The following is a 21,323-nucleotide window of genomic DNA, read 5'->3' on the forward strand; positions in this document are numbered from 1 at the left end:
TCAGAGCTCCAGATTTCATTCCAGAACTCTGCTACAAATAGTACAGCAACATAAGATGAGATGTAATTTTCTTATGGTGCATGGATAAATGGATACAGGATTTAAGGTTCAGAAGTACACCAATTAGCTTAGAGACACATACACACACACACGCACATAAAAGAAGAGGTGGGCTAGTAAAAATCATAGAGTTGTAAGAATGGCAATATGCATTGTATAGCTTACTTGTACATAGTACCTATGCACTGCACAAGAGTTTCAGAATAATGCACTGTCCATGGTCCACAGAAACAGCTGGTAAATGTGAAACTACACTAGTCCTTTTTTGTTTTTAAAGACTGGGTAGAGAGCTGGACAATACGGTCTGGTGTACTAATTATGGCCTTGTGTCTGCATGCTGGACAAACTGGATTTAGTCTCTGAATGACATTTTCAGTAGCAAACTTCAGATGTGCATTAGGCATTACTGAATAGAGGAAATTTTCAATAACAAGATCAGGATCAAAATCAGAACTGTGTGAGTTCCAGAAAAAAATGGCAGGCTCAGGGACTAGACATTGATTCATACTGCAGAGTGCAGTGTCACAGCTTGCTCCAGTAGAGGTCAAAAGCACTTCCCACCAAACATAGGAACTTCAGAGGAAAAACAGCTGAATTTAGAGAGGATGAAGAGCACATTCACAGGGCCACCATGGGGGCACATTACCTGAGATCTGATTTGAAGTGGTGAGTGTTGAAGATAGTGTGAGGTACTGCCAGCTTTAAATAAGATTTGCATCAGTCAGTGACAGTGGCAATTTTAAAAAATTCAGATGCTAGGGACCACAAAAAGGCAGAAATCTGGAAATGGTGAACTGAAGACCAAATTTTTTACTTCTGCAATGGTCTCTCTCAAAAGAGATCCATTAGAATGCAACTGCTGCTTTACTCTGCCCATGTATTAGATCACTGTTTTATTCTGCACTCATTCAGTTAACACTAAAAGAAAAACAAATAACAGAAAGAACTATGGATTCACAAGTTTTCCTCTGGCAAAATTACTTAATTTGCATTGAGAGTACATGACTAATCCACCGACCTGATTTCCATCACGTGAAAAGTACCTCTTTTCTATGACCTGTAAAGGAAAAAAATAGATAATGAGGGGAAAAGTGCAACCTTTTACTTTTACAAAAAAATCTAACATCTTCATGACTATTAAGAGTCTTGTATAACACATTCATGATTAAGATGGAATTCCTCTACCGGGCAGAATGTTAGACACAAACACCACATACCAATTAGTTTAGAACTTCCGGCAAAAAGTAAAGTTAACGGAACAGAATATGTATTGTCATCATGGAAATCTTGATAACCCTTGCCCAGGCTACAGCTGAATATTCAATGCTATTATCTTACGCTGCCTTTCTTTTAAAACTAAAACAGTATCTAAGGCTCTGTGTGTTTCACTAAGCTTACTAAACAAATACAAATGCAACATCACATGATGACAACACTGAAATAATAAAGTTGGAATTAGGACAAACCAAATCATCATATATCTGATTTTCATTTTTACTAAGAAAGGAACAATATGATTTTAAGGTTATAATTTGTTCAATTATTTCAGTTTAGTGAAAGAGTATATCAGAAATACAGTTGTATAAGAACTTACCATAACAGTAGATGTCCTACTGATCACTGTTGCAGTATTCCTGAAATATGGCCTGTCACTGCTGATGTCTGGCCAAGGTACCAAATGTTTACCTTCCCTATGTCATATGTCCGACACATGACTTCAGCTCATATGGACTGGGGTATCAAGACAGACGAACGAGCATGGATCCTCAGACAATCTCCAAGTCAGTGGCCTGAAGACAATTGATAGAGGAGACTGGCCAGCTAGGAGGCGTGTAGCTTGAATTGGTAAAGAAATCTCCCTCATACCTACATAACAGAGCAAAGGCTAGAGCAAAGGGGGAGAGACAGCTGAAGATGGACGTGAGATAAACAGGAAGGGATGGATGGTGGTATGGAATACCATCAATTTTGTAGTGTTTGGTAAAGGTGTGTACACAGGACCAAATGGCCACCTCCAAGATAGACACGGAGTCTATTCCTTTGTGGAAAGCTGAGGAAGTGATTGCCCTAGAGGAGTGTGCTTTAAGACAGGAAGGCAAGATCTTACCATGATGTGAGTAGCAGAAAGTGATAGCCTTTGAAATCTAGGCTGCAATAGCCTGTTTAGAGACTGGGTGTCCCAGCTTAGGGGACATAAAGAATACAAAGAGCTGGTAAGTCTTTCAGAAATATTTAGGTTCGCCCAAGTAAAATCTGAGTTGCTGGTGAATGTCTAGAGACTGTAAGGTCCTTTCTCCTTTGTTTTGGGGATTGGGAAAGAAATTGAGAAGATGAATGGATTGATTGAGAGAGTTTATTCACCACCTTAGGCTTGAAGGATGGGTTAGCTGTGAGAGTTATCTTGTCATTGTGAAAAAAAAAATAATAAAAGGGGAATGGCCATGACAGCTTGTAGCAGATACAATACTGGCAGAGGTGAGAGCCTAAATGAGGATGTTTTTTCCAAGTACAGGATTTTAGAGAAGTGGACAAAGATAGTTCAAAAGGAGGCAGAGTAAGCTTTTCTAACACAAAATTTAGATCCCAAGGGGGAGAGAAGGGTTTCCTTTAAGGGTTATGATGCAGAACTCCCCAGAGGAAAAGCTTGACCTCTGGCCTAGCCATAAGCGGAGGGTAAGAGGAATGCAGGCATTGATAAAAGTCAGCTTTTATGAACATATACTAAGCCTGATCAGAGACATCCGCAGAGGTGCTGCAGCACTTTAGGGACCTGTGCTAAGAGTGGATACTGACTTTGCTTGCAGCACCACAAGGAAACACCTTTTCCACGTTGTACTGCCAAGATTTCCAAGTAGTGGGTCTCTTAGCCTGTTGTACAACTTGAAGAACCGCTTCAGAGATTGGACATCTTTGAGGGATTCAAATCCTATCATCCACAGGGTTAGACTGACGGATGGGAGATTTGGGTGGAGCAGCAATCAGTTTTGTTAAGTTATTACATTAGATTGTAGAGGAATTCTCCTGCAATTTCCCTTTGTCAGGTGAAACTGGAAAGGGAGTCAATGTTTTCTCAGCCAAAATGGAGCCAGTAAGAGGAGTATGGATGTTTCTTTTTGTGTCTTGAGAAGAATTTTTGGAATAAAAAGTACTGGACGTAGAAGGGGGCCTGTCCTCCAGGCAGTGGGACAAGAGTCTCTGGTGCAGTATTGGGGGAGTTGATGGTTGCTTGGTGAAGCACAGAGGTCTACTGAGGAATGCCATATTGAAGTATGACATTGTGGAAGACTTGTCTGTTCAATGCCCACCCAAGCCAATTACTTCATTGGTGAAACACCCCTTAGAGTTGACCCAATAGTTAGGGATCTGGGAACACATGTAGACAGATATCTGGCATTCGACTAAAACATAGCCAAGATATTATGAAAATCATTCTATGTCACCCAACTGATAAGCAAGGGTATTTGCTCCAGGTCCAAGAAAACTTCTATTACCTCTCTGCTCAGCCCTTATCAGACCCATCATTGAGTACAATGCCCCCTTTTGGCATGCACCTAGCCAGGCACTTACAACAGCTGGAACTCCCTCAAAGGTTCATCACCAGGAGAATCCAAGGTATGAATATCCTCTCCTACACAGATTTCCTTAAGATCCTTTTTCTGTACTCAGTCTTCTAAATATTACTGAGAGATGATCCATGCCTAGTAGATAAGGTGTTCTCGGATGCAACTGCCAGACAAAAAAAGGTGAAACACTAGATCCAAGGACCTGAACTTTACCTGCAAATTAAATAGAACCTACTGGTGGGACTTACATGAGTCTCAAAGGATCCATGTGCTATGGAATAAGCTCCCCATCTATGTGAAGCAGAGTTCATCCCGGACCCCATTCAAAAAAAACCTGGATCACCTGATGGGAAATTGAAAATTCAGCCCTGGCATGGCCCCAATGTCTTTGATGGACAGAGGTCAACAGTAAGTAAATTAATCCCCAACATACACCACACACAACCTTCTTTATGAACATACTCAACCATATAGGTGTCCAAGGAACTCTGGGACAAAACTGGGTTGGGTTGCATGGCTAGGCTTGTAAAGACTCTGGTGGTTGTTTGCCTAGTATGAACTTATGTCCACTCATAGGGTCCTTCAGGAAGCACCTTAAGAAGTCTGCTAGCACATCGTTATGAGAAGGACCGCACTTTTCGGCCACAAAACCAAGACCGAAACACTAAAGGTGGAGGAGTGTCCATATACAGCAAGAATATTCACACCACCTGGCTAGTTGCCAAACACAATGCATCTGAAATTCTCCAGGTGCAACTAACACTAGGTAAGACTGCAATCCAAATTGTAGCTTGCTACAGATCCCCCACCATGCCCCAAGATTCTCACGACACCTTTCTAAACATACTGGAAAATATTAAGATACAACCAAACACCCTAATACTGGGTGATTTCAACTACCCTGCCATTAACTGGGAAAACTACTCGGGTACCAACTCCTTTTCCCAACGGTTCTTGGAATTCATAAATTCCAATGCCCTGGATCAACTAAATCCATTGTCCCACCAGGGGCTCCAATATCCTAGACATGGTCATTACCAACATGGGAGATAGATGCTCCACACCAGTTGTCACCCCCTCAATGGTCAGGTCTGACCATAAGCAAATCACCCTTGACATCCACATCCCACCCCCCAGTAAGGAAACCTCATTAAAAAACTTCTCCAGGGCCAACTTCATGTTACTAAAGTCAGAAGTGAGCTATAACAGAATGGCATTAAATATACTGATCCCAAGGATATTGCCAATATCCTGGCAAATCGATTTAGTGACAACATCACCCCCCTCTCACCCCTTAAAGGGCTCATCTCAATACCAAATGATTGCCAAATTCCAGTAATCATGGCCACACAGGTAGAAATCACATTCTCCAAAGCTAAGAATACAGCATCCATGGGACCAGATGACATCCCGGGCTGTGTACTACATGAACTACAAAATGAACTGGCACCTCACCTAAGTGTCATGTTTAATCATAGCCTCACCTCAGGCTTCGTGCCCACTGAGTGGTGCACAGCTACAGTTATCCCACTCCACAAGGGGGATCCACCTTGGATCCTGGGAACTACCGTCCCATCAGTCTGACGAGCCTGGTCTGCAAGGGCATGGAACTTATAAACAAAGACATTGGCAACCTTCAAACACTGGACACCACCTAGTTTGGGTTTGTGAAGGGCTGATCTTGTCTCCTGAACCTGACTGACTTCTTTGAATTAGTCTCCAGAGCTGTGGACAAGGGTAAGGCGGTCCACACAGCCTATCTGGACCTCGCCAAGGCCTTCGACACCATCCCCCACTCTGGAATCATAGATAAACTTACTAAGCTGGGCATAAATCCCTACGTCACTCGATGGGTTGCCAACTGGCTTACTGACAGAACCCAGACTGTAAAAGTAGCAGACTCCAAATCCAGCTCCAGACAAGTGGAGTACCTCAGGGTTCAGTCCTGGGACCACTCTTGTTTGGCATCTACTTCTCTGAAGTACAGGCCAACACTAAAGGACTCTGGCTAAAAAAAGTTCACAGATGACTGCAAATAGGGGCCATTATTGAATCCCCAAATGATGTGGATATTCTACAAAAGGGCCTTACAGAAACAGATGCCTGGTGCCAGTGCCAAGTGCCAAGCTTAATGCCAAAAAATGTACAGTTATCCCCTTTGGAAAAAAACATTTACTCATGAATTACTACATAGGTGGCAGTACACTAAACATCGAAAGTGTGATGAGAGACTTAGGGATACAGATGGACAGTAGTCTCACCTTCGATAACCACATCGCCACAAGAGTCAGGAAATCCTTCTATGTGGCACACTTCATCACTAAGAGCTTTTCATCCAGAAAAAAGGAGGCCATTGTCCCACTGTACTCATCCCTCATTAGACCCATTATAGACTATAACGCCTCATTTGGTATGTAACTCACAAGACATCTGCAACAGCTGGAAAGGCCACAGAAATACCTCACTAAAAGAATCACAGGCCTAAAGCAGATGCCATATGATGACCATCTAAAAAAACTGCAGCTATACTCTGTGGCATATCGTCTACTCAGAGGCAATCTCTGCTTAACATACAAGGCCATGTCAAACCCTGAGCTGTTGGACATGCTCCACTTAAAGAAATCCCAATCCCTCAGAGCCACATGCTCCAGGGATCTAAACCTTGTCATCACAATGAACAAAACATGCTGGAGGGTTAGGTTCCTGACCCAGAGACTCCCCATACTCTGGAATAGACTGCCCATACATGTCAAGCACAGCGCCTCCTTGGCCCTCTTCAAAAGAAACCTTGATGATTGGATGGAAGACAGGAAATTCACCCGGGAGATCATGTCAGTCACCCTGCTAGACAGGGGTCCAGGGAAGTAAATATTGTGGGAAGAAATATCCATGGAATTGTTATGGCTAGGCTTTTATAGGCCTTAGGGCAGATAGCCTGGTACTAACCTATGAACCTATGGATGTATGTGGCTGTGAGCATGTTGTTCATTTGTGCTGCCAAATCCAATGCCTCCTGCGCTAGCCTGCACAGTTGGTAAGACCTGTTGCCTCCCTGTTTATGTACCAGTGACTGTGGTGTTGTTCATGTACACTTAGTGTGATCCTAGTCTCCAAATATGGGTGAAAATCAGAGGAGCTTGAATTAGAGCCCTCATTTTTTTCAAGGTTATGTTCTTTCAGGAACCGGGTCAGCCATTTCCCCTACACTTGGTGTAGTCCTGTCCATGCCTCCCACACCGCATCTGTGGCATCTGTGTGAACAGGAGGAGGAGGTAGTGTGAAAGGTAATCGTGGGTTGAGGATGACCTGTCCCTCCCACCAAATAAGCTCCTTCTTGGGACATGGGAGAAGGGGAATCAGGGTGTTCATGGGGTGGCAGTGCTGGGACCACACAGACTTCGGGTACCATTAGATTTCCCTCGTGCAGTCTGGCCAGGGGAGCATAGGAATGATGTCTGCCATTAATCCCAAGGTCCTTGTTATCTCCCTTGCAGAGCAATGGGTTGTAGAGAAGAAGCATTGGAAGTAACTGGACAAAGAAAGAAGGCATGCATTTTTTGTGTGTCCAATCTGCATCCCAGAAGCACTAAGTCCTCTATAGGGACCATGTGTGATTTTGTTTGTAGTTTATACTGAAACCTAGACCTGTCAGAAGCTGGAGGTTGAACTGAACATGTTGAAGATTTTTTGGGGAAAGAGCATGGATCAGAATGTCTTCCAGGTAGGGAGTAATTTGAATTCCTTGACTGTCACAGAAAACTTCTAGAGGTGCTAGGCACTTTGTGAACACTCTTGGAGCTGTGGAAAGATTGAAAGAAAAAAAAAGGAGTTGTGGAAAGATTGAAAGAAAAAAAACAAAGGAAACTCCTACAAGAGGCACAAATGGGAATGTGTTAAGCAGGTGTCCTTGAGATCTAATGACACTAAGAAAAACCTGCGAGAAGATGAAAGGTAGAAGAGTTTGAAGAGGCAGCATTTTGAATGATGGTACCTTCAGATAAGTATTCAGGATAAACAGGTCTGGCATGGGCCTCCACTGCACTTCCTGGAATAAAACCCTTTCCCCATGAATTCTTTTGTAACTTGCTTGATGATACCCTGATTCAAAAGGTCTTGAATAAAGGCAGTCAGCATGGATATTTGGTTTTGATGAGGTAGTAGCATGTCTTCTCAGAAGGGGTATGCTTTCCCAAGACATGGCATACCCATCCCTGATGATGGAAAAGACCCACTTGTCTGTGGTAATGGCTTCCCACCTGGCCAGGGAAAGTGACAGTTTTTGAGACACAGGGGTAATGGAGCTGAGGATGGGGGAGGGATGTTGCAGGGACAGTCACAGGTTTTGCCTCCAATGGGAGACCTCCCAGCTGAAGGTTGCTTTTGTTTTTTTTCAGAGTATCTTTTCCTATGGGTTTTCCTTTGTTTCTGAACTGTTCTAATATCCCTTCTAATGGTAGTTCCTATGGTATCTAGGAACTGAGGAGAGTCTGGTCTGTCTACATTCTTTCACTGTCTTACCTTGTTCTTGCAGAGTTTTGAAGAGACTGGCTGCCTGAGGACCAAACAGCAAGTCTTTGTCCAAAGGCAAATCTAAATTTTTTTTACTTGAAATTCTCAGGTATATGCTGACTGCATAGCCATGCATGTCTGCAGATAACAGATCTACTGGCAGCTGCCTTAGAAGAAGCATCCACAGCATCACAACTGCATTTAATGCTGCTTCTGGCAATCTGAGTGGCCTGCAAAAGTAAGTTCTGCATTTGAGTCTGCTACAGGAAGGTCTAAGGTAACTTCATTCGAGTCTGATACATAATTGCTCTCAAGGCAAGGGTAGCATTGGTGTAAGCCTTCTTCCACCATCTATCCACAGCCCTAGTTCCTTTGTCAGTCAGTAGGCATTATCACTGGGCAGAAGCTTAAGAGAGCTTATCTGAAGAGAGTGATACTGCAGAAGGATCTACCACTGGGTTCTTATATAGATATTTATGGTCATCAGGAAAGTACAGTTGTGTACACTTACCATAAATGTAGATGTTCGAGTGTATTCACTGTTGCAGTCATCACATTTGCGTTATCTGCTTGCAGTAGCCTTCAGTCGGCCTGATTATCAAAGTCTTGGGTCCTGCGTTGGTTGCTGTCTCATCTTCCATGACGTCAGGTAGTCAAGGGGTATAAAGCATGCAGCCTATGGCATTACATCAGTTTTTCTTGCCCCAGATGTCAGGTGCCCCCATAATGGGAAGCAATTATATATATAAGGTTACACCTCCAACAAAAAAGCAAATACACCAAAAAGCTTTTAGCATAGTAAACAAGAATAGAGGAATAGTCAATAGAAGTCATGGGGCTGGAGGGAGGGTAACCAGGACTGCAACAGTGAATACACTCTAACATCTACATTTATGGTAAGCATACACAACTGTACTATGTTCTTCATGTTTCACTGTTGCAGTAATCACATTTGGGTAGAGTCCCAAAGCTAAGGATGAGAGGACCAGCTATAAGGCCCTGCAAAGACTGCAGTGGCAAAACCAGCTCTGGATTTAGAAAAATTGGCAAGTGGTAATGCTTGGTGAAGGTATGTACAGAACTCCAGGTAGCAGTTTCTAGGATGTCCCTGGTAGGGACACCTCTGAGAAAGGCTATAGAGGTAGATGCAGCCCTGGTTGAATGTGGTCTATTCCCCTGTGGGGTAGGTTTTCCATGGTGCATATAGCAGAAATTAACGCAGTGGCCTATCCACTTAGAAATTGTTTGCTTTGAAATGGCCTTCCCCTCTGCCCCTGCAGCAAATGCAACCAGGAGCTGTTCAGATTTCCTGAGAGGTTTAGTCCTGTCCAAGTAAAATCTAAGTTGTCTGTGCATGTCCAATGAGTGCAATATTCGTTCCCCTTTGTTCTGTGGATTAGAAAAGAAGGTTGGCAAATGAATGGACTGATTAAGGGCCACACTGGACGCCACCTTGGGCATGAAGGAGGGATTGGTCCTGAGGGACAAACCCTGTCCGCATGAAAGATGATGAAAGGCTCCACTGGCATGAGGGCCTGTAATTCAGACACTCTTCTTGCTGAAGTGATGGCTAGAAGGAAGGCTGTTTTCCAAGAAAGGAATTTCAACTCTGTATTTGAAGCTGGCTCAAAGGGAGGTAGAGTGAGTTTTTCCAATACAAACTTGAGGTCCCAGGCTGGAGTAGGGGCTCATCTGGGTGGTCTTAAGTTTTTGGCCCCTCTGAGGAACTGCTTCAGCAGTGGATGAGAGAAGAGGGGTGGTTCTGTATTGCAATGAGCTGAAATGGCTGAGGCATGAATTTTGATGGAGGAAAAGGAAAGGCCGTTGTGAAGCATCTCAGTTAAGTATTGAAGAATCTGAGGTAAACTGGGCGCTCCTGTGCCCATCGCCCAAGTTTGGCTCCAGGAACAGAATCGTCCATTTTTCAGCATAGGATTTTCTAGTACTAGGCCTCCTTGCCTCCAGAATGACATCCATCACTTGTTTATTGAGGGATGGTAACAGAGAGATCAGGTAATTAGCCAGGTTGCCAGGTTCAAGGTTTGAAGCTGTGAGTGCAGAATCTGGCCCTCCTGCTGGGACAGCAGGGTAAGGGTCTGAGGCAGGTGCCATGGTGCCAGCAGTGACACACTGCACAAGTGGGGGTACCAGTGTTGGCGTGGCCAGTCTGGTGCAATCAGTATTGTCCTTGGCTTGTCCTGTTTGATCTTTAGTAGTACCTTGGAGTTGACAGGCAGAGGGGGAAAGGCATAAACTGATAGGTTTTTCCAGGTGAAGGACAGGGCATCCACTTTCCAAGCTTGTTTGTGGGGAGTCCTTGTGCAAAATTTGTCCAATTGGTAGTTTTGGGGGGAGGCAGACAGGTCTGTCTCTGGGCTCCCACATTTGTTTCCCAACATGTTGAATATCTTTGGTTCCAGTTTCCACTCGTGTGGGTCCATGAGATTTCTGCTTAGGTCGTCTGCCAGTGTATTTAGCTTTCCTGGCAGGAATTGAGCCTGTAGGTGCACTTGGTAGCTCAAGGCTGTGTTCTGCAGAGCCATGGCTAGTCTGCAGAGAGGGTATGAGTGGGTTCTTCCCTGCTTGTTTATGTACCACATAACAGTGTTGCTGCCCGTCTTTACCAATAATTGTCCTGGAAGAATGAGCCTATCAGAGCATTCTGTACAGCTAACATTTCTTTTTGCTTGATATGCAGGTGCATTTGACTTGGGTTACATTTGCTTTGAATGCACTTCCCTGCCAAGTGAGCACCCCATGCATAGTCTGATGCGTCTGTTGTTAGGGTTTGGGCGGCAGGGGGTGGAGTGAATGGCAGTCCCTTGTTTTGATGGCAGGCCTCTGCCCACCAAAGGAACTCTATCTGTAGACAAGATATGATAGGAATCATTGATTCTAGATCCTGAGAATGTTGACACCATAGGCTTTTTAGATACCATTGCAGTTTCCTCATATGCTGTCTTGCATATGGAATTAGTAGAATGCAGGAGGCCATGAACCCCAGGGCTTGCAGTATTTTCCTTGCAGATAGCTGGGTCTTTGTGGCCAGTAGTTTGAATTAGGCTGTCAAATGAACTTGTTTCCCTGGCGTGAGGTAGGCCATCTGGGAAGTTGTATTCAAGCTTGCTCCCAGGAATACAATTTGCTGGCAGGGTACAAGATGTGATTTGTTTTCGTTTATGGTGTACCCCAGAGAAGTTAGCAGTTTCTTTACAAATGCCAGATGAATCAATAGCATGCCCTGGCTTTCTACCTGAATTAGACAATCGCCCAGGTATGGGTATATTTGAATATTTCTTTGCCTGCAAAAAGCAATGACTGGAGCTAGGCACTTTGTGAATACCCTGGGCGCAGTAGATAAGCCAAAGGGCAGTGCAGAGAACTGATAGTGCATATAGCCTGCTTTGAAGCATAGGTATCTTCTGCAAGATTCCCTTATTGGGATGTGCAGGTAGGCTTCCTTTAAATCCAGTGTTGCTAACCAGGCATCTTTGCTTAGCATAGGAAGCAGACAATGAAGAGTTAGCATTGTGAATTTTGGGATTACCAAAAATGTGTTTAGGATAGACAAGTCCAGGATAGGACGCCGGGAATTGTCTTTTCTGGGTACCAGAAAAAGTCTTGAGTAGAAACCTTGTCCCCATTCTTCTTTTGGGACAGGTTGAATAGCCCTGATGCTTAAAAGAGAGAGAACTTGCTTTTGAGCCTCTGCCCACTGAATTGGGGGTAGATCTGGCCAACCGTTTGGGGTTGGTAAGGAGTGGAAGTAGAATCTGTATCTTTGGGAAACTATATTTAAAACCCATTTGTCCTGGGTAATGAGTTCCCAATTTTTGCCTGCAGGGCAATCTTGCTCCCTAAAGGAACAGTCAGTTGAGCAGGGCTTGGAAGGTTTAAAGTTAAGTCATTGAGACAATTTACCATAGGGGAAGTCTTGCTACTTCCTGCTTTGGAAGTGGGAGCCCCACACTGCTTAGTCCTGTGAGTCCCTTGGGACTGCAGCCTGTGTGTTCTGCTGGTTCTGAGTTTGAACTGAGAAGGCCTGGAAGAGGCAGGAAAGGACCAATTCTTAGAGGGCCAATGCCTAATAAATCTGGGAGGCTATACTTGCAGGAAATCTTTAACAGTTTGCATAGATTTAGCTTTTTCCTCCATCTTTTTAAGTACTTCTGCTTTGTTGCCAAACAGGCAGTCTTGGTTTAAGGAAGCATCCAGCAATTTAGACTTAACATGATCTGGCAAAGATTGCTCCTTAAGCCAAGCATGCCTTCTAAGTACAGACCCAGTGACAGCAGCCCTGCAAGACGCCTCTAATTAATCAAAACCACATTGCAAAGTATGTTTTCCAACTTGTTCAGCAGAATGCATTAAATCCTGTAAATCTTTATTTTCAGCACAATCAGGAATCAACATAATTTTCTGTTTAAGCAATCCAATAATATGCTGCTGATACTTTAACATATGAAACTGGCAGTTTAAGGCCCAAATGGCCAAGGTTGCAGAAGTGTATACCTTCTTACCCCATCTATCCAGCGCCCTGGAATCTCTATCAGAGGGCGTAGGATTTTTGGCAGTAGTAGCCTTAATGCCCTTGGGTCCCTGTGAAATGGTCTCAGGATCCGCAGTAGGATTTTTAAAAAGGAACTTCTGAGAGTCAGGAACCCTATAATATTTATCAGGTTTCCTGGGAGCAGGAGGTAAAGAGTCAGGGGCCCAGGCTAGATTCCGAGAAGGCATCATCAACAATGTTCAGTACAGGAGGTATAGCTAAAGGCCTGTGTTGGGGCAGGAGTAAGAAATCCATATGCCTCTTTTTGGAGTCAGAGTAATCCTGGCTTTCCCAGCGAAAATGCTCCCTAAGAGTAAGCAAGGTTTCATCAAAAGAGAAATGTTCTGGAGGGGAAGCAGAGGGAATGGAGTCTTCTGAATCAGAATCCTCATAGGTAGATAAGGGTAAATCCTGGTCATCAGTGGAAACAGAAATTTCAGAGTCCTGATCAGAAGGAAAATCAGTCCTAGGTCTCTTAGAGGAGGAAGGGTGGCTTCCCCTGATTAGAGTAATAAGGTCTTCAGCCATTCTTATCATTTGTTTTTTAGGCATAGGGGCCTGACCATGCAGTCTGGGCACTGGTTTTCTAGGCATGGCGGTTCTGAAACTCGAAAACGAAAATTTCAGGAGTCGGACGACAGGCACTTGTGAACTGCTTCTGCTTCCGGCACCACACGGCAAGAACGACTGATGTAATGGCATCGGCTGCATGCTTTATACCCCTGACTACCTGACATCATGGAAGATGAGACAGCAACCGATACAGGACCCAAGACTTTGATAATCAGGCCGACTGAGGGCTACTGGAAGCAGATAACCCAAATGTGATGACTGCAACAGTGAAACATGAAGAACATCCTTGTAAAACCTGTCTGGTCTCTTAGCAGCTGGTGGTCGAGAATCAAGTGCAGAAGAAATGGAATGAAAGGCATCTTGCAAAGCCACAGGGACTGGAGAAGGGGCAGGAATACCCATCTCCAAGAGGATGTAATAGTTCTTCTGAGCAACAGAGATCTGTGTGGCTTGACAAAGTGTTTCATCATGTTCTATACAGTTTCACCAAAAAAAGCTTCCTCAACAGGGGAACCAAGTGAGTTGGATCCTCTTTCATCAGAAGAGATTTGCCTGGAGAATGCAGCTGAGAGGAACTGTCCACAGAATGGCCAGAGTCATAGTCCTGCTCCTCATTAAAGGAAGAGGAAACTAGGGTAGGTTTAAGAGGAGAGGATTGTGATTGCAGAGACCCAAAAGAGAGGATTCAAAGTCATAACAGCTTTGAACAACCCTTTGGAAGAAGTCCATCCACTCCTTCTCTTTAGCTGCTTAGGGGAGGCCAAATGCTTAGTCTTCTGTTTTTTTCTAAGGTGTGATATCCATCTGTTTGAGAAGGGGAGGTTTGGAACTATGTCTGATCTCTATTAGAGAGCCTGTGATTTGTTCCCTAACTAAAATTTTAGGGACACTGTGCAGTTCTCCTCAGATGTATTAGATGTCTGCAAGGCCTCAGGAGCCATAATAGCCTCTAACTGTGTCTTAGTTGCAGGCAGCTGAGAAGTAGCCCGACATACTGTGAGAGTTCTATAACCACAGAAGGTACATCGGAGTCGGAAACATTGGACTGCGGAGCCAGTCGAGGCCTTTCAGGTTTTTTTTTCTTCAGTGGCAGAGGAACGTCTAAGGATGTGGAGTGAGCCATCTTGGACTGGGTCAAATGTTTAATATGCTGAGTCTCAAGAAAGGTGTTGAGCATAGAAAGCCTAGACATAAGGGTTTTTGGAAAAAATGATTGACAGATTTGTGATCATGTCCTAGGTCTAGATAAAAAAAGACACTTGGTATGCAAGTCCTTGTGCAGAATCTGCCTACCACATTTACACTTACCCCTCCTAGTTGATATCTCTAATTAAAAAAAAAAAAAAAAAAAAAAAAAAAAATCTTAAGATAAATCCCCATGGAGCACTTATTTGGATAAACAAAAGGAGCACAGGAAACAATGACCAACCTGACGGATGCACAACTTGCATTCAGGCTGGTGGTGAGAGAGTGGGGATCCACGCTTGGATGTCTGTCTGCATACCACAATGCATATGAGCTGAGGTCATGCATTGGACATATGACCTAGGGAAGGCAAAGCTTTGGTACCCTGGCTAGACCCATATGTCAGGCATAATGCAAGTGTGATTTCAGTCCAGACATATGGGTAGTCCACATGGATTGGAAACTATGGGGAAAAACTGTCTGAAATAAAATGTCTTTTCATATACAAAGAATTGTGAAATTATGTAAAGATTCAGTTTAGAACACTTGACATAATACAGGTAATACAATATCTGTCAAAAGTAATACAATATTTGTCAAAATGTAATACACTTGTAAGAAAGCAATAACATTTAGTACAGGTTTACCATTTATCATTATTAGTAACAGTACACTGGATACTCTGCCATGTTAGCAGTAATTTAACTTATAGAACATAACAGATATGTCAATATTCACCATACCAAAATTAATTTTAATAGGATCTCTTCTGTGGGCTATGGATAGGTTCTTCTTCCCAAAAGCCATCTCAACGAATTCCTTCATAGATAAGTAGCTCTTGCTCATCAGGTTTATGCACCTACCCCTACTTACTTCACTTTAGTGGGTCAGACGTACATGCCCAGACTTATGTTCCCTAGTTTTGATTCCCATGACACATGTGTCAGCATGCATTAACATAACAAAATAAATATAAAAGGTCATAACTGGCTTTCTACTGCAGTTCCGAGACTCCTGACTGTGAACCCCAGATCTATGAAAGAATTATGAAAATATAGGAGAAGAGAATATCAAACATCACTGTTTTCCTTTAAAGTTGTTTTAGTAGGGGGAAAGCCCCCCTAAGCCCCCGATGCACCCATCAAACTTATACCAACTCCGAGATCGACATACAGTATCTTGGAGAAGACGGAATACATTGAGAATTGGTAAGCTCCATCTGCGCACTCTGGAAAGGAAGAGTGTTTGGGAACTTGGGACAGTTGATTGAAGAGAAGAATGTATGTTAAAAAGAACAACAAGTAGACAAGCTCTGACATAGTAGAGCAGTGAAGCTGCAAAGAGAGACTGAAACAACCAGAAGCAAGTCAATCAAGGTCTTGGAAGAACTGTGTTAAGTGCTAGATGTGCAAAGATCTGACTTGGATATTAGAAAGTAAAATAACTTTGAGTTCTGTGCTTTATTAACTTGGCATCAGCATCAACTCCTTCTCCCATTTTGTACATGAGGTTGGGGTGTAATATCAATAATGCCTATGACCTAGAGCCAATGTTCACAGCCAGGTGGCTAACCCTGCCACTGCCTTAAAAATACATGTGTGTTAAAGGCTAATTCCCCAAACGACAGATACCAGACTCATAAAAGGTGGGATGGCCATTCAATCATAAATGCGGATGGAGGGAGGGAAAATAATTACCCAATGCAAGAGGCCCTCCCAAAGACCAACCGACACAATGTGTACTCGTGCAACTGGCTCCATGAAGGAGAAGGGAATGGCTGACTACACTTGGAATGAACAAACTGGCCATGGAGGGTAGGGCTAACACTGGCTCACTCATCCTGGGGGAGGGTGGCAGCCCAATCCACTGCAAGTGAATGTTGGATGTCCATGAAAACAGCAGTGCAAACGCTGAGATCTGCATTCCCACCACACATTGAATTCTGTAGCTGGGGATTAGGCATGTGTGCAGGAATGCACATGGACCAGTGGGTCCGTGTGCAGGAATGCACATGGACCAGTGGGTCAATTATTGTCAGCAACAGAAGTCATGTTACATACAAAAAATTCCTCAGTGAACTGCCAAGGAAGATGTCATACTTACACCTTCTTTGTACTTCCCCAACCAGAAGGCATGTTTTGCTATAATGTCTGCAATCCCTCACAAGGATGGTTCCTTGTCTGAGGGCAAGTTGGACCTTCAAGATGACGAAACAAAGGGAGTTCTAGCAGCTAGGATGAAGATCAAAACACCACTTGAGTCAGCAGAAAAACAAGGAAAAAGGAAACTCACTTATCTGTTATCTTACTTTACTACCCTCAGATCAAGTTTGCTGGATAGAAAGAAAGGAGGCAGTAAATACTGCCTAAAAAGATGAAAGAATACTAAGGGATAAATCTCCAATCACCAGGAGCGGGAAAGGAGGGTGGGGACATGATGAATAATGACACTGGATAGCACAGATTCCAAGTTATGGTAAGTACATAACTGTTTATCTGATGCGATCCGTGTCATTATTCATCACGGATGGGTCAGAGTCCCCAGCTACTAATAACCCTGGGAGGCCTCATGGAAGGATATGCTGGAGTACAGAAGAACCAAAGGAAGCCCTATTCCTGGACACCAAGTCTAACCTGTAATGAGCAACAAATGTATGGGGATAAGACAAAGTAGCATCAGTGCAACTGTCATCTAAAGAAAGTTTAACCAAGAAGGCAGAAGATGTGGCAACCGACCTAGTAGAATGAGCTTTGACTGGTCCGGTGAGCTCCAGGTGTCTGCTTTCATAAATATAAGAAATACAGCTGGTGATCCAATGAGAAACAGACACCTTCGAAACTGCCTGACCTCTCCTGGCCTGAGAAAAGGCAACAAAGGGTTGATGAGACTTTCGAAAAGTTTCAGTCCGCTTGAGGTAAAAACGTAACTGCCTATGAACATCCAAACAATGCAACTGATATTCTCCTTTACTGGAAATTTTTGGAGAGAACACAGGAAGTTGAACTGACTGATTATTCACCTCCAAAACTACCTTAGGGACAAAGGAAGGATTGGTCCTGAGAGACACCCTATCCTTATGGAATATCATGAAGGGAGGCTTTATGCACAGAGCCTGCAATTTGGAGACCCTCCTGGCTGAAGTAACCACCATCAAAACGGCCATCTTCCAGGACAGGAATTTTAGGTCACAGGTCACCGCAGGCTCAAAAGGATTCTGCGTCAAAGACTTCAGCACCAGAGTGAGATCCCAAGTGGGAGGGATCCTTTACAGGATGTCCGAGTAGAAAGATCCCTTTAAGGAAGGCCTTGCACAGCCTAGAAGAAAAGGTGGGACTTTTGCTCAAATGGAAGTTGGAGGCAGCAGCCAGTTGGAGTTTAATTGTAGAGAAACTAGCCCCCTGTTGAAAAAGACAAGCCAGGAACAAGATGTCAGGGATATAGATTGTGTTATTTTGCCCATATAGAGAATCTCCTCCATTTGCTGGAATATACCTTCTTGGTAGATGGCTTTTGAGAAGCCAAAATAATGATCTTAATCAGGGAACGAAGCCTGGACTGGGAAAAAAAAATCACAGGAATTGGAGGTACCAAGCAGTCAGATGAAGAGACTGAAGGTTGGGAAGAGGAAGCCCCCAAAGATGGGAAATGAGATCTGGAATGGGATTTAATATCCAAAGTGGATATTTCAGATGAGACTAAAGGAGGGAAAACCACACCTGATGAGGCCAGAAGGGGGCAATGAGGATGAGAGGAGTCTTCAGGCGATGAGCTTTCTGTAAGACTTTGGGAATGAGGGGAGTTGGGGGATAGGCATACAGAAGTCCTGATGGGGATCAGGGCAAAGCATTTGCTGCATTTCTGACTGACCGGTGAGGCAAAAAGACTGCTGCAAAGGAGACCCCAGGGCTCAAATATCTGAAGTGCCACTGACGGATTCAGGGACCACTCGTGAGGACTCAGGATAGATCTGCTGAGTTTGTTGGCTAATACGTTGGAACTGCCGAGAATATGCATTGCAAGAATAAAGCGCCTGGAAGACATTGCCCATTCCACATTCTCATAGCCTCTCTGCACAGAGGGTAAGATCATGTCCCTCCCTGCTTGTTGATTTACCAGACCACCGCCATGTTGTCTGACTGAATTGCAATGGTCCTGAGAGGGAACAGTCTTGGAAGGCTTGCAATGTCAGAAAGACTGCTCTCATTTCCAGACACTGATGTGCAATTTGGTCTCTAAGGGGGACCATGTGCCTTGAACAGTCACTCCCCAATAATGCACCCCCATCCCAACAGGGAGGCATCTGTGGTCACAGTGGCTTGAGGTTGGGGAAGACTGAAGGGTCTGCTGACAAAAAGATCCTGAGCTTGGAGCCACCAAGCAAGGTGACGTCTATAGACTTGAGAAATCCTGATGGTCATGGACATGGGATGAAGATGAGTTGACCATTGCACCACTAGGGTCCACTGTAGAACTCACATGTGATATCTGGTGAGAAGGACTAACTGAATCGCCGCCACCATTGTACCTAGCACCTGCAAGATTAAATGGACTGTGGGACATTCCAGATCCAGAAAAAGATGGACCTGTTCCCAAATCATCTCGAGTCTGCATGGGGGAAGTGCTTCAGTCTTTGACACTGTGTCCAGAAGGACCCTGATAAAGTCCAGGCTCTGACATGGGGCAAGATGAGATTTGGGCAGGTTGACTGTAATGCCTAAGTCCTGAAAGAAACTGTGTGTGTAATCCATGGCCAGTGTGAGTTGATGCCTTGTGGGTGCCTTGAGGAGCCAATCGTCCAGGTGCGGAAAGACCTGGAAACCTTTTAGCCGGAGATGGGCTGCTACCACTGCCATATATTTGGTAAACACCCAGGGGGCTGAAGTGACTCCAAAGGGCAAGACTCTGAAGTGATAGTGATTGCCCCCCAGCCGGAAGAGGAGTTATCTCCCAAAGCATCTGTCGAATTTGATGTGATAACACGCATCCTTGAGATCCACTGAACACATCCAATCATCCTTGCACAGAAGAGGCAGAATGGACTGAACAGTGACCATCCAGAACTTCGACTTCTTGACCGACAAATTTAAAACACTGAGGTCCAGAATGGAATGCAGGTCCCCATATTTTTGGGCACCAGCGAGAGTAAGTTCCGGACTCTCATTGCCCTGTTGGGACCTCTTGGATGGTTCTTTTTTGAAGGAGGTCTCAAACCTCTACAAGGGCCAACTCCCTTTGACAGGATGGAACATCCGGGAGAGGATTTTTGAGCTGGAGATGGTTGAAAAAATGGTATGACATCACTCCCGGACACAATGTTTAACACCCACTGATCTGAGGTAATACTTGTCCAGGCTAGTGGGTGGAGGGAGAGAGACTCCCCAACTGCCCTGAGCAGGACAGCGGAGCAGTGCTTCAGGAGTGCTGAGGGGGCTTTTCCGAGAAGGGTTCACAGGAGCCTTGGTTCTGTAAACCTCCTCTGCCTCTGTGGAGGCATCTGTTGTCAAACCCCCCTTCCCCGGCCGAAGGCAGAGGATTCCTGTGGAGCATCCTGGAAGGAAAAGTGAGACCTGTGGAACCACATTTTCTTACTGCTCCTCTGATTTTTGGAAAAGAATTGTTGGGGAGTAGAGAACTTGATCCCAATTGCAGACCGTGTCTTTCCCTCCTGCTCGCTACAGGTTAAAATTTCTTTGACATCGAAGGGATAAAAAGAGTTGACCTGTCAAAAGGGACTTTAGTGAATGATGCCTTGAAAGGTTCCTCAAACCTGCAAAGGCAAAGCCAGGCATGGCCCCTACTGTAAATTTGATCTGGGACACCCCTCCCAGTCTGGTGTTCACTCTACTTAATAGAGAGAGAACATTTGGGAAGGCCAACCCACTTAGATTCTTAACCTCTGCTCCTCCTTCCTCTCTCCGTGCACTTTACTACTTAAAAAAAAAAAAAAAAAAAAAAAAAAACAATTTGCACTTTATTTTTGCTTTTGCCTCTTCTTAAAAGTACTCAATTGTATTTATTCTGCTGCATTTATTATTGCTTGTTAGTAGCCTGATTAAACTAACTGTTATTCTAAGCCTTTGGTTGAAGCACTTCGGCTTCAGACCAGTTGTTTTACATTAAGAAGGTTTGTGGTCTGCACTGTTGTGGCAGGACAGGTAGCTTACATCCTTCTAAGTTGGGAGTTGCTGATTGAAGGCTTAGTGTCTGTTATTCTAAGAGTGTATTAGTTCTGGTTTAAGCACTTGGGCTTCGGGCCAGTTATTTTACATTAAGAAGGTGTGGTCTGCACTCTTGTGGGAGAATAGGGTAGATTCTGCCCTTCTGAGCTCAGAGTTTCTGGTTAAAGGCTTATTGTGCCTGCTTATCTGAATGGCTTCTTTCTGAAATTGGTACGCTTTGTTTGCTGTGGCATAGACTAAATTCAGACCTGCTGAATCTAGCTTTGTTTGTATAACTTGAGCACTAATCCAGACCATCCTTTTTTGGAGAAGGTTCCCCTGCACCCTAGTGGCAGGAGTGTGCAGTTAGAATTTGTCTGATCGAGGACTGCTGGAACGGGGCTCAGTTTTTGGCTTTTTATTGGTTAATTTGTTTAAATCAGTTTGCTCATTTGCTACCGTTTTATATATATATATATATATATATATATATATATATATATATATATATATTTATGCATCTCTGCTTAGCTAGGGTTAAGCTATTCCTGTCACCATAAAGTCTGCTCTTCAAATTTTCTCTTAGAACTAGCCAGCTTTTTTAGTTTTAGCACTCAAATCTGTTTCTTTGAGCTCAGCACTTGTTCATAACTCGTTGTAAGCACTAAATAAGGTACAAATTACTACAGCACTCAACTTTCCTCACTTGTCTAGAGGAAAACAATT

At 44.0% G+C, this 21,323-nt stretch overlaps 1 protein-coding gene across 2 annotated transcripts in view; it reads right to left on the reverse strand.

The window, feature by feature from the left end:
• The window catches only part of RABL3 (RAB, member of RAS oncogene family like 3), a 696,369-nt gene that overhangs the window by 38,795 nt on the left and 636,251 nt on the right, over positions 1-21,323 (reverse strand). For both annotated transcript variants that reach the window (XM_044071511.1, XM_044071512.1), the window contains one exon: positions 1,079-1,117. In XM_044071511.1, coding sequence (XP_043927446.1) covers positions 1,079-1,117 — 39 coding nt within the window. The remainder of the gene's footprint in view (positions 1-1,078; positions 1,118-21,323) is intronic.

The sequence above is a fragment of the Protopterus annectens genome, chromosome 5.part0 (assembly GCF_019279795.1).
Source record: "Protopterus annectens isolate FY-2018-M chromosome 5.part0, PAN1.0, whole genome shotgun sequence".
Classification (NCBI taxonomy): domain Eukaryota; kingdom Metazoa; phylum Chordata; order Ceratodontiformes; family Protopteridae; genus Protopterus; species Protopterus annectens.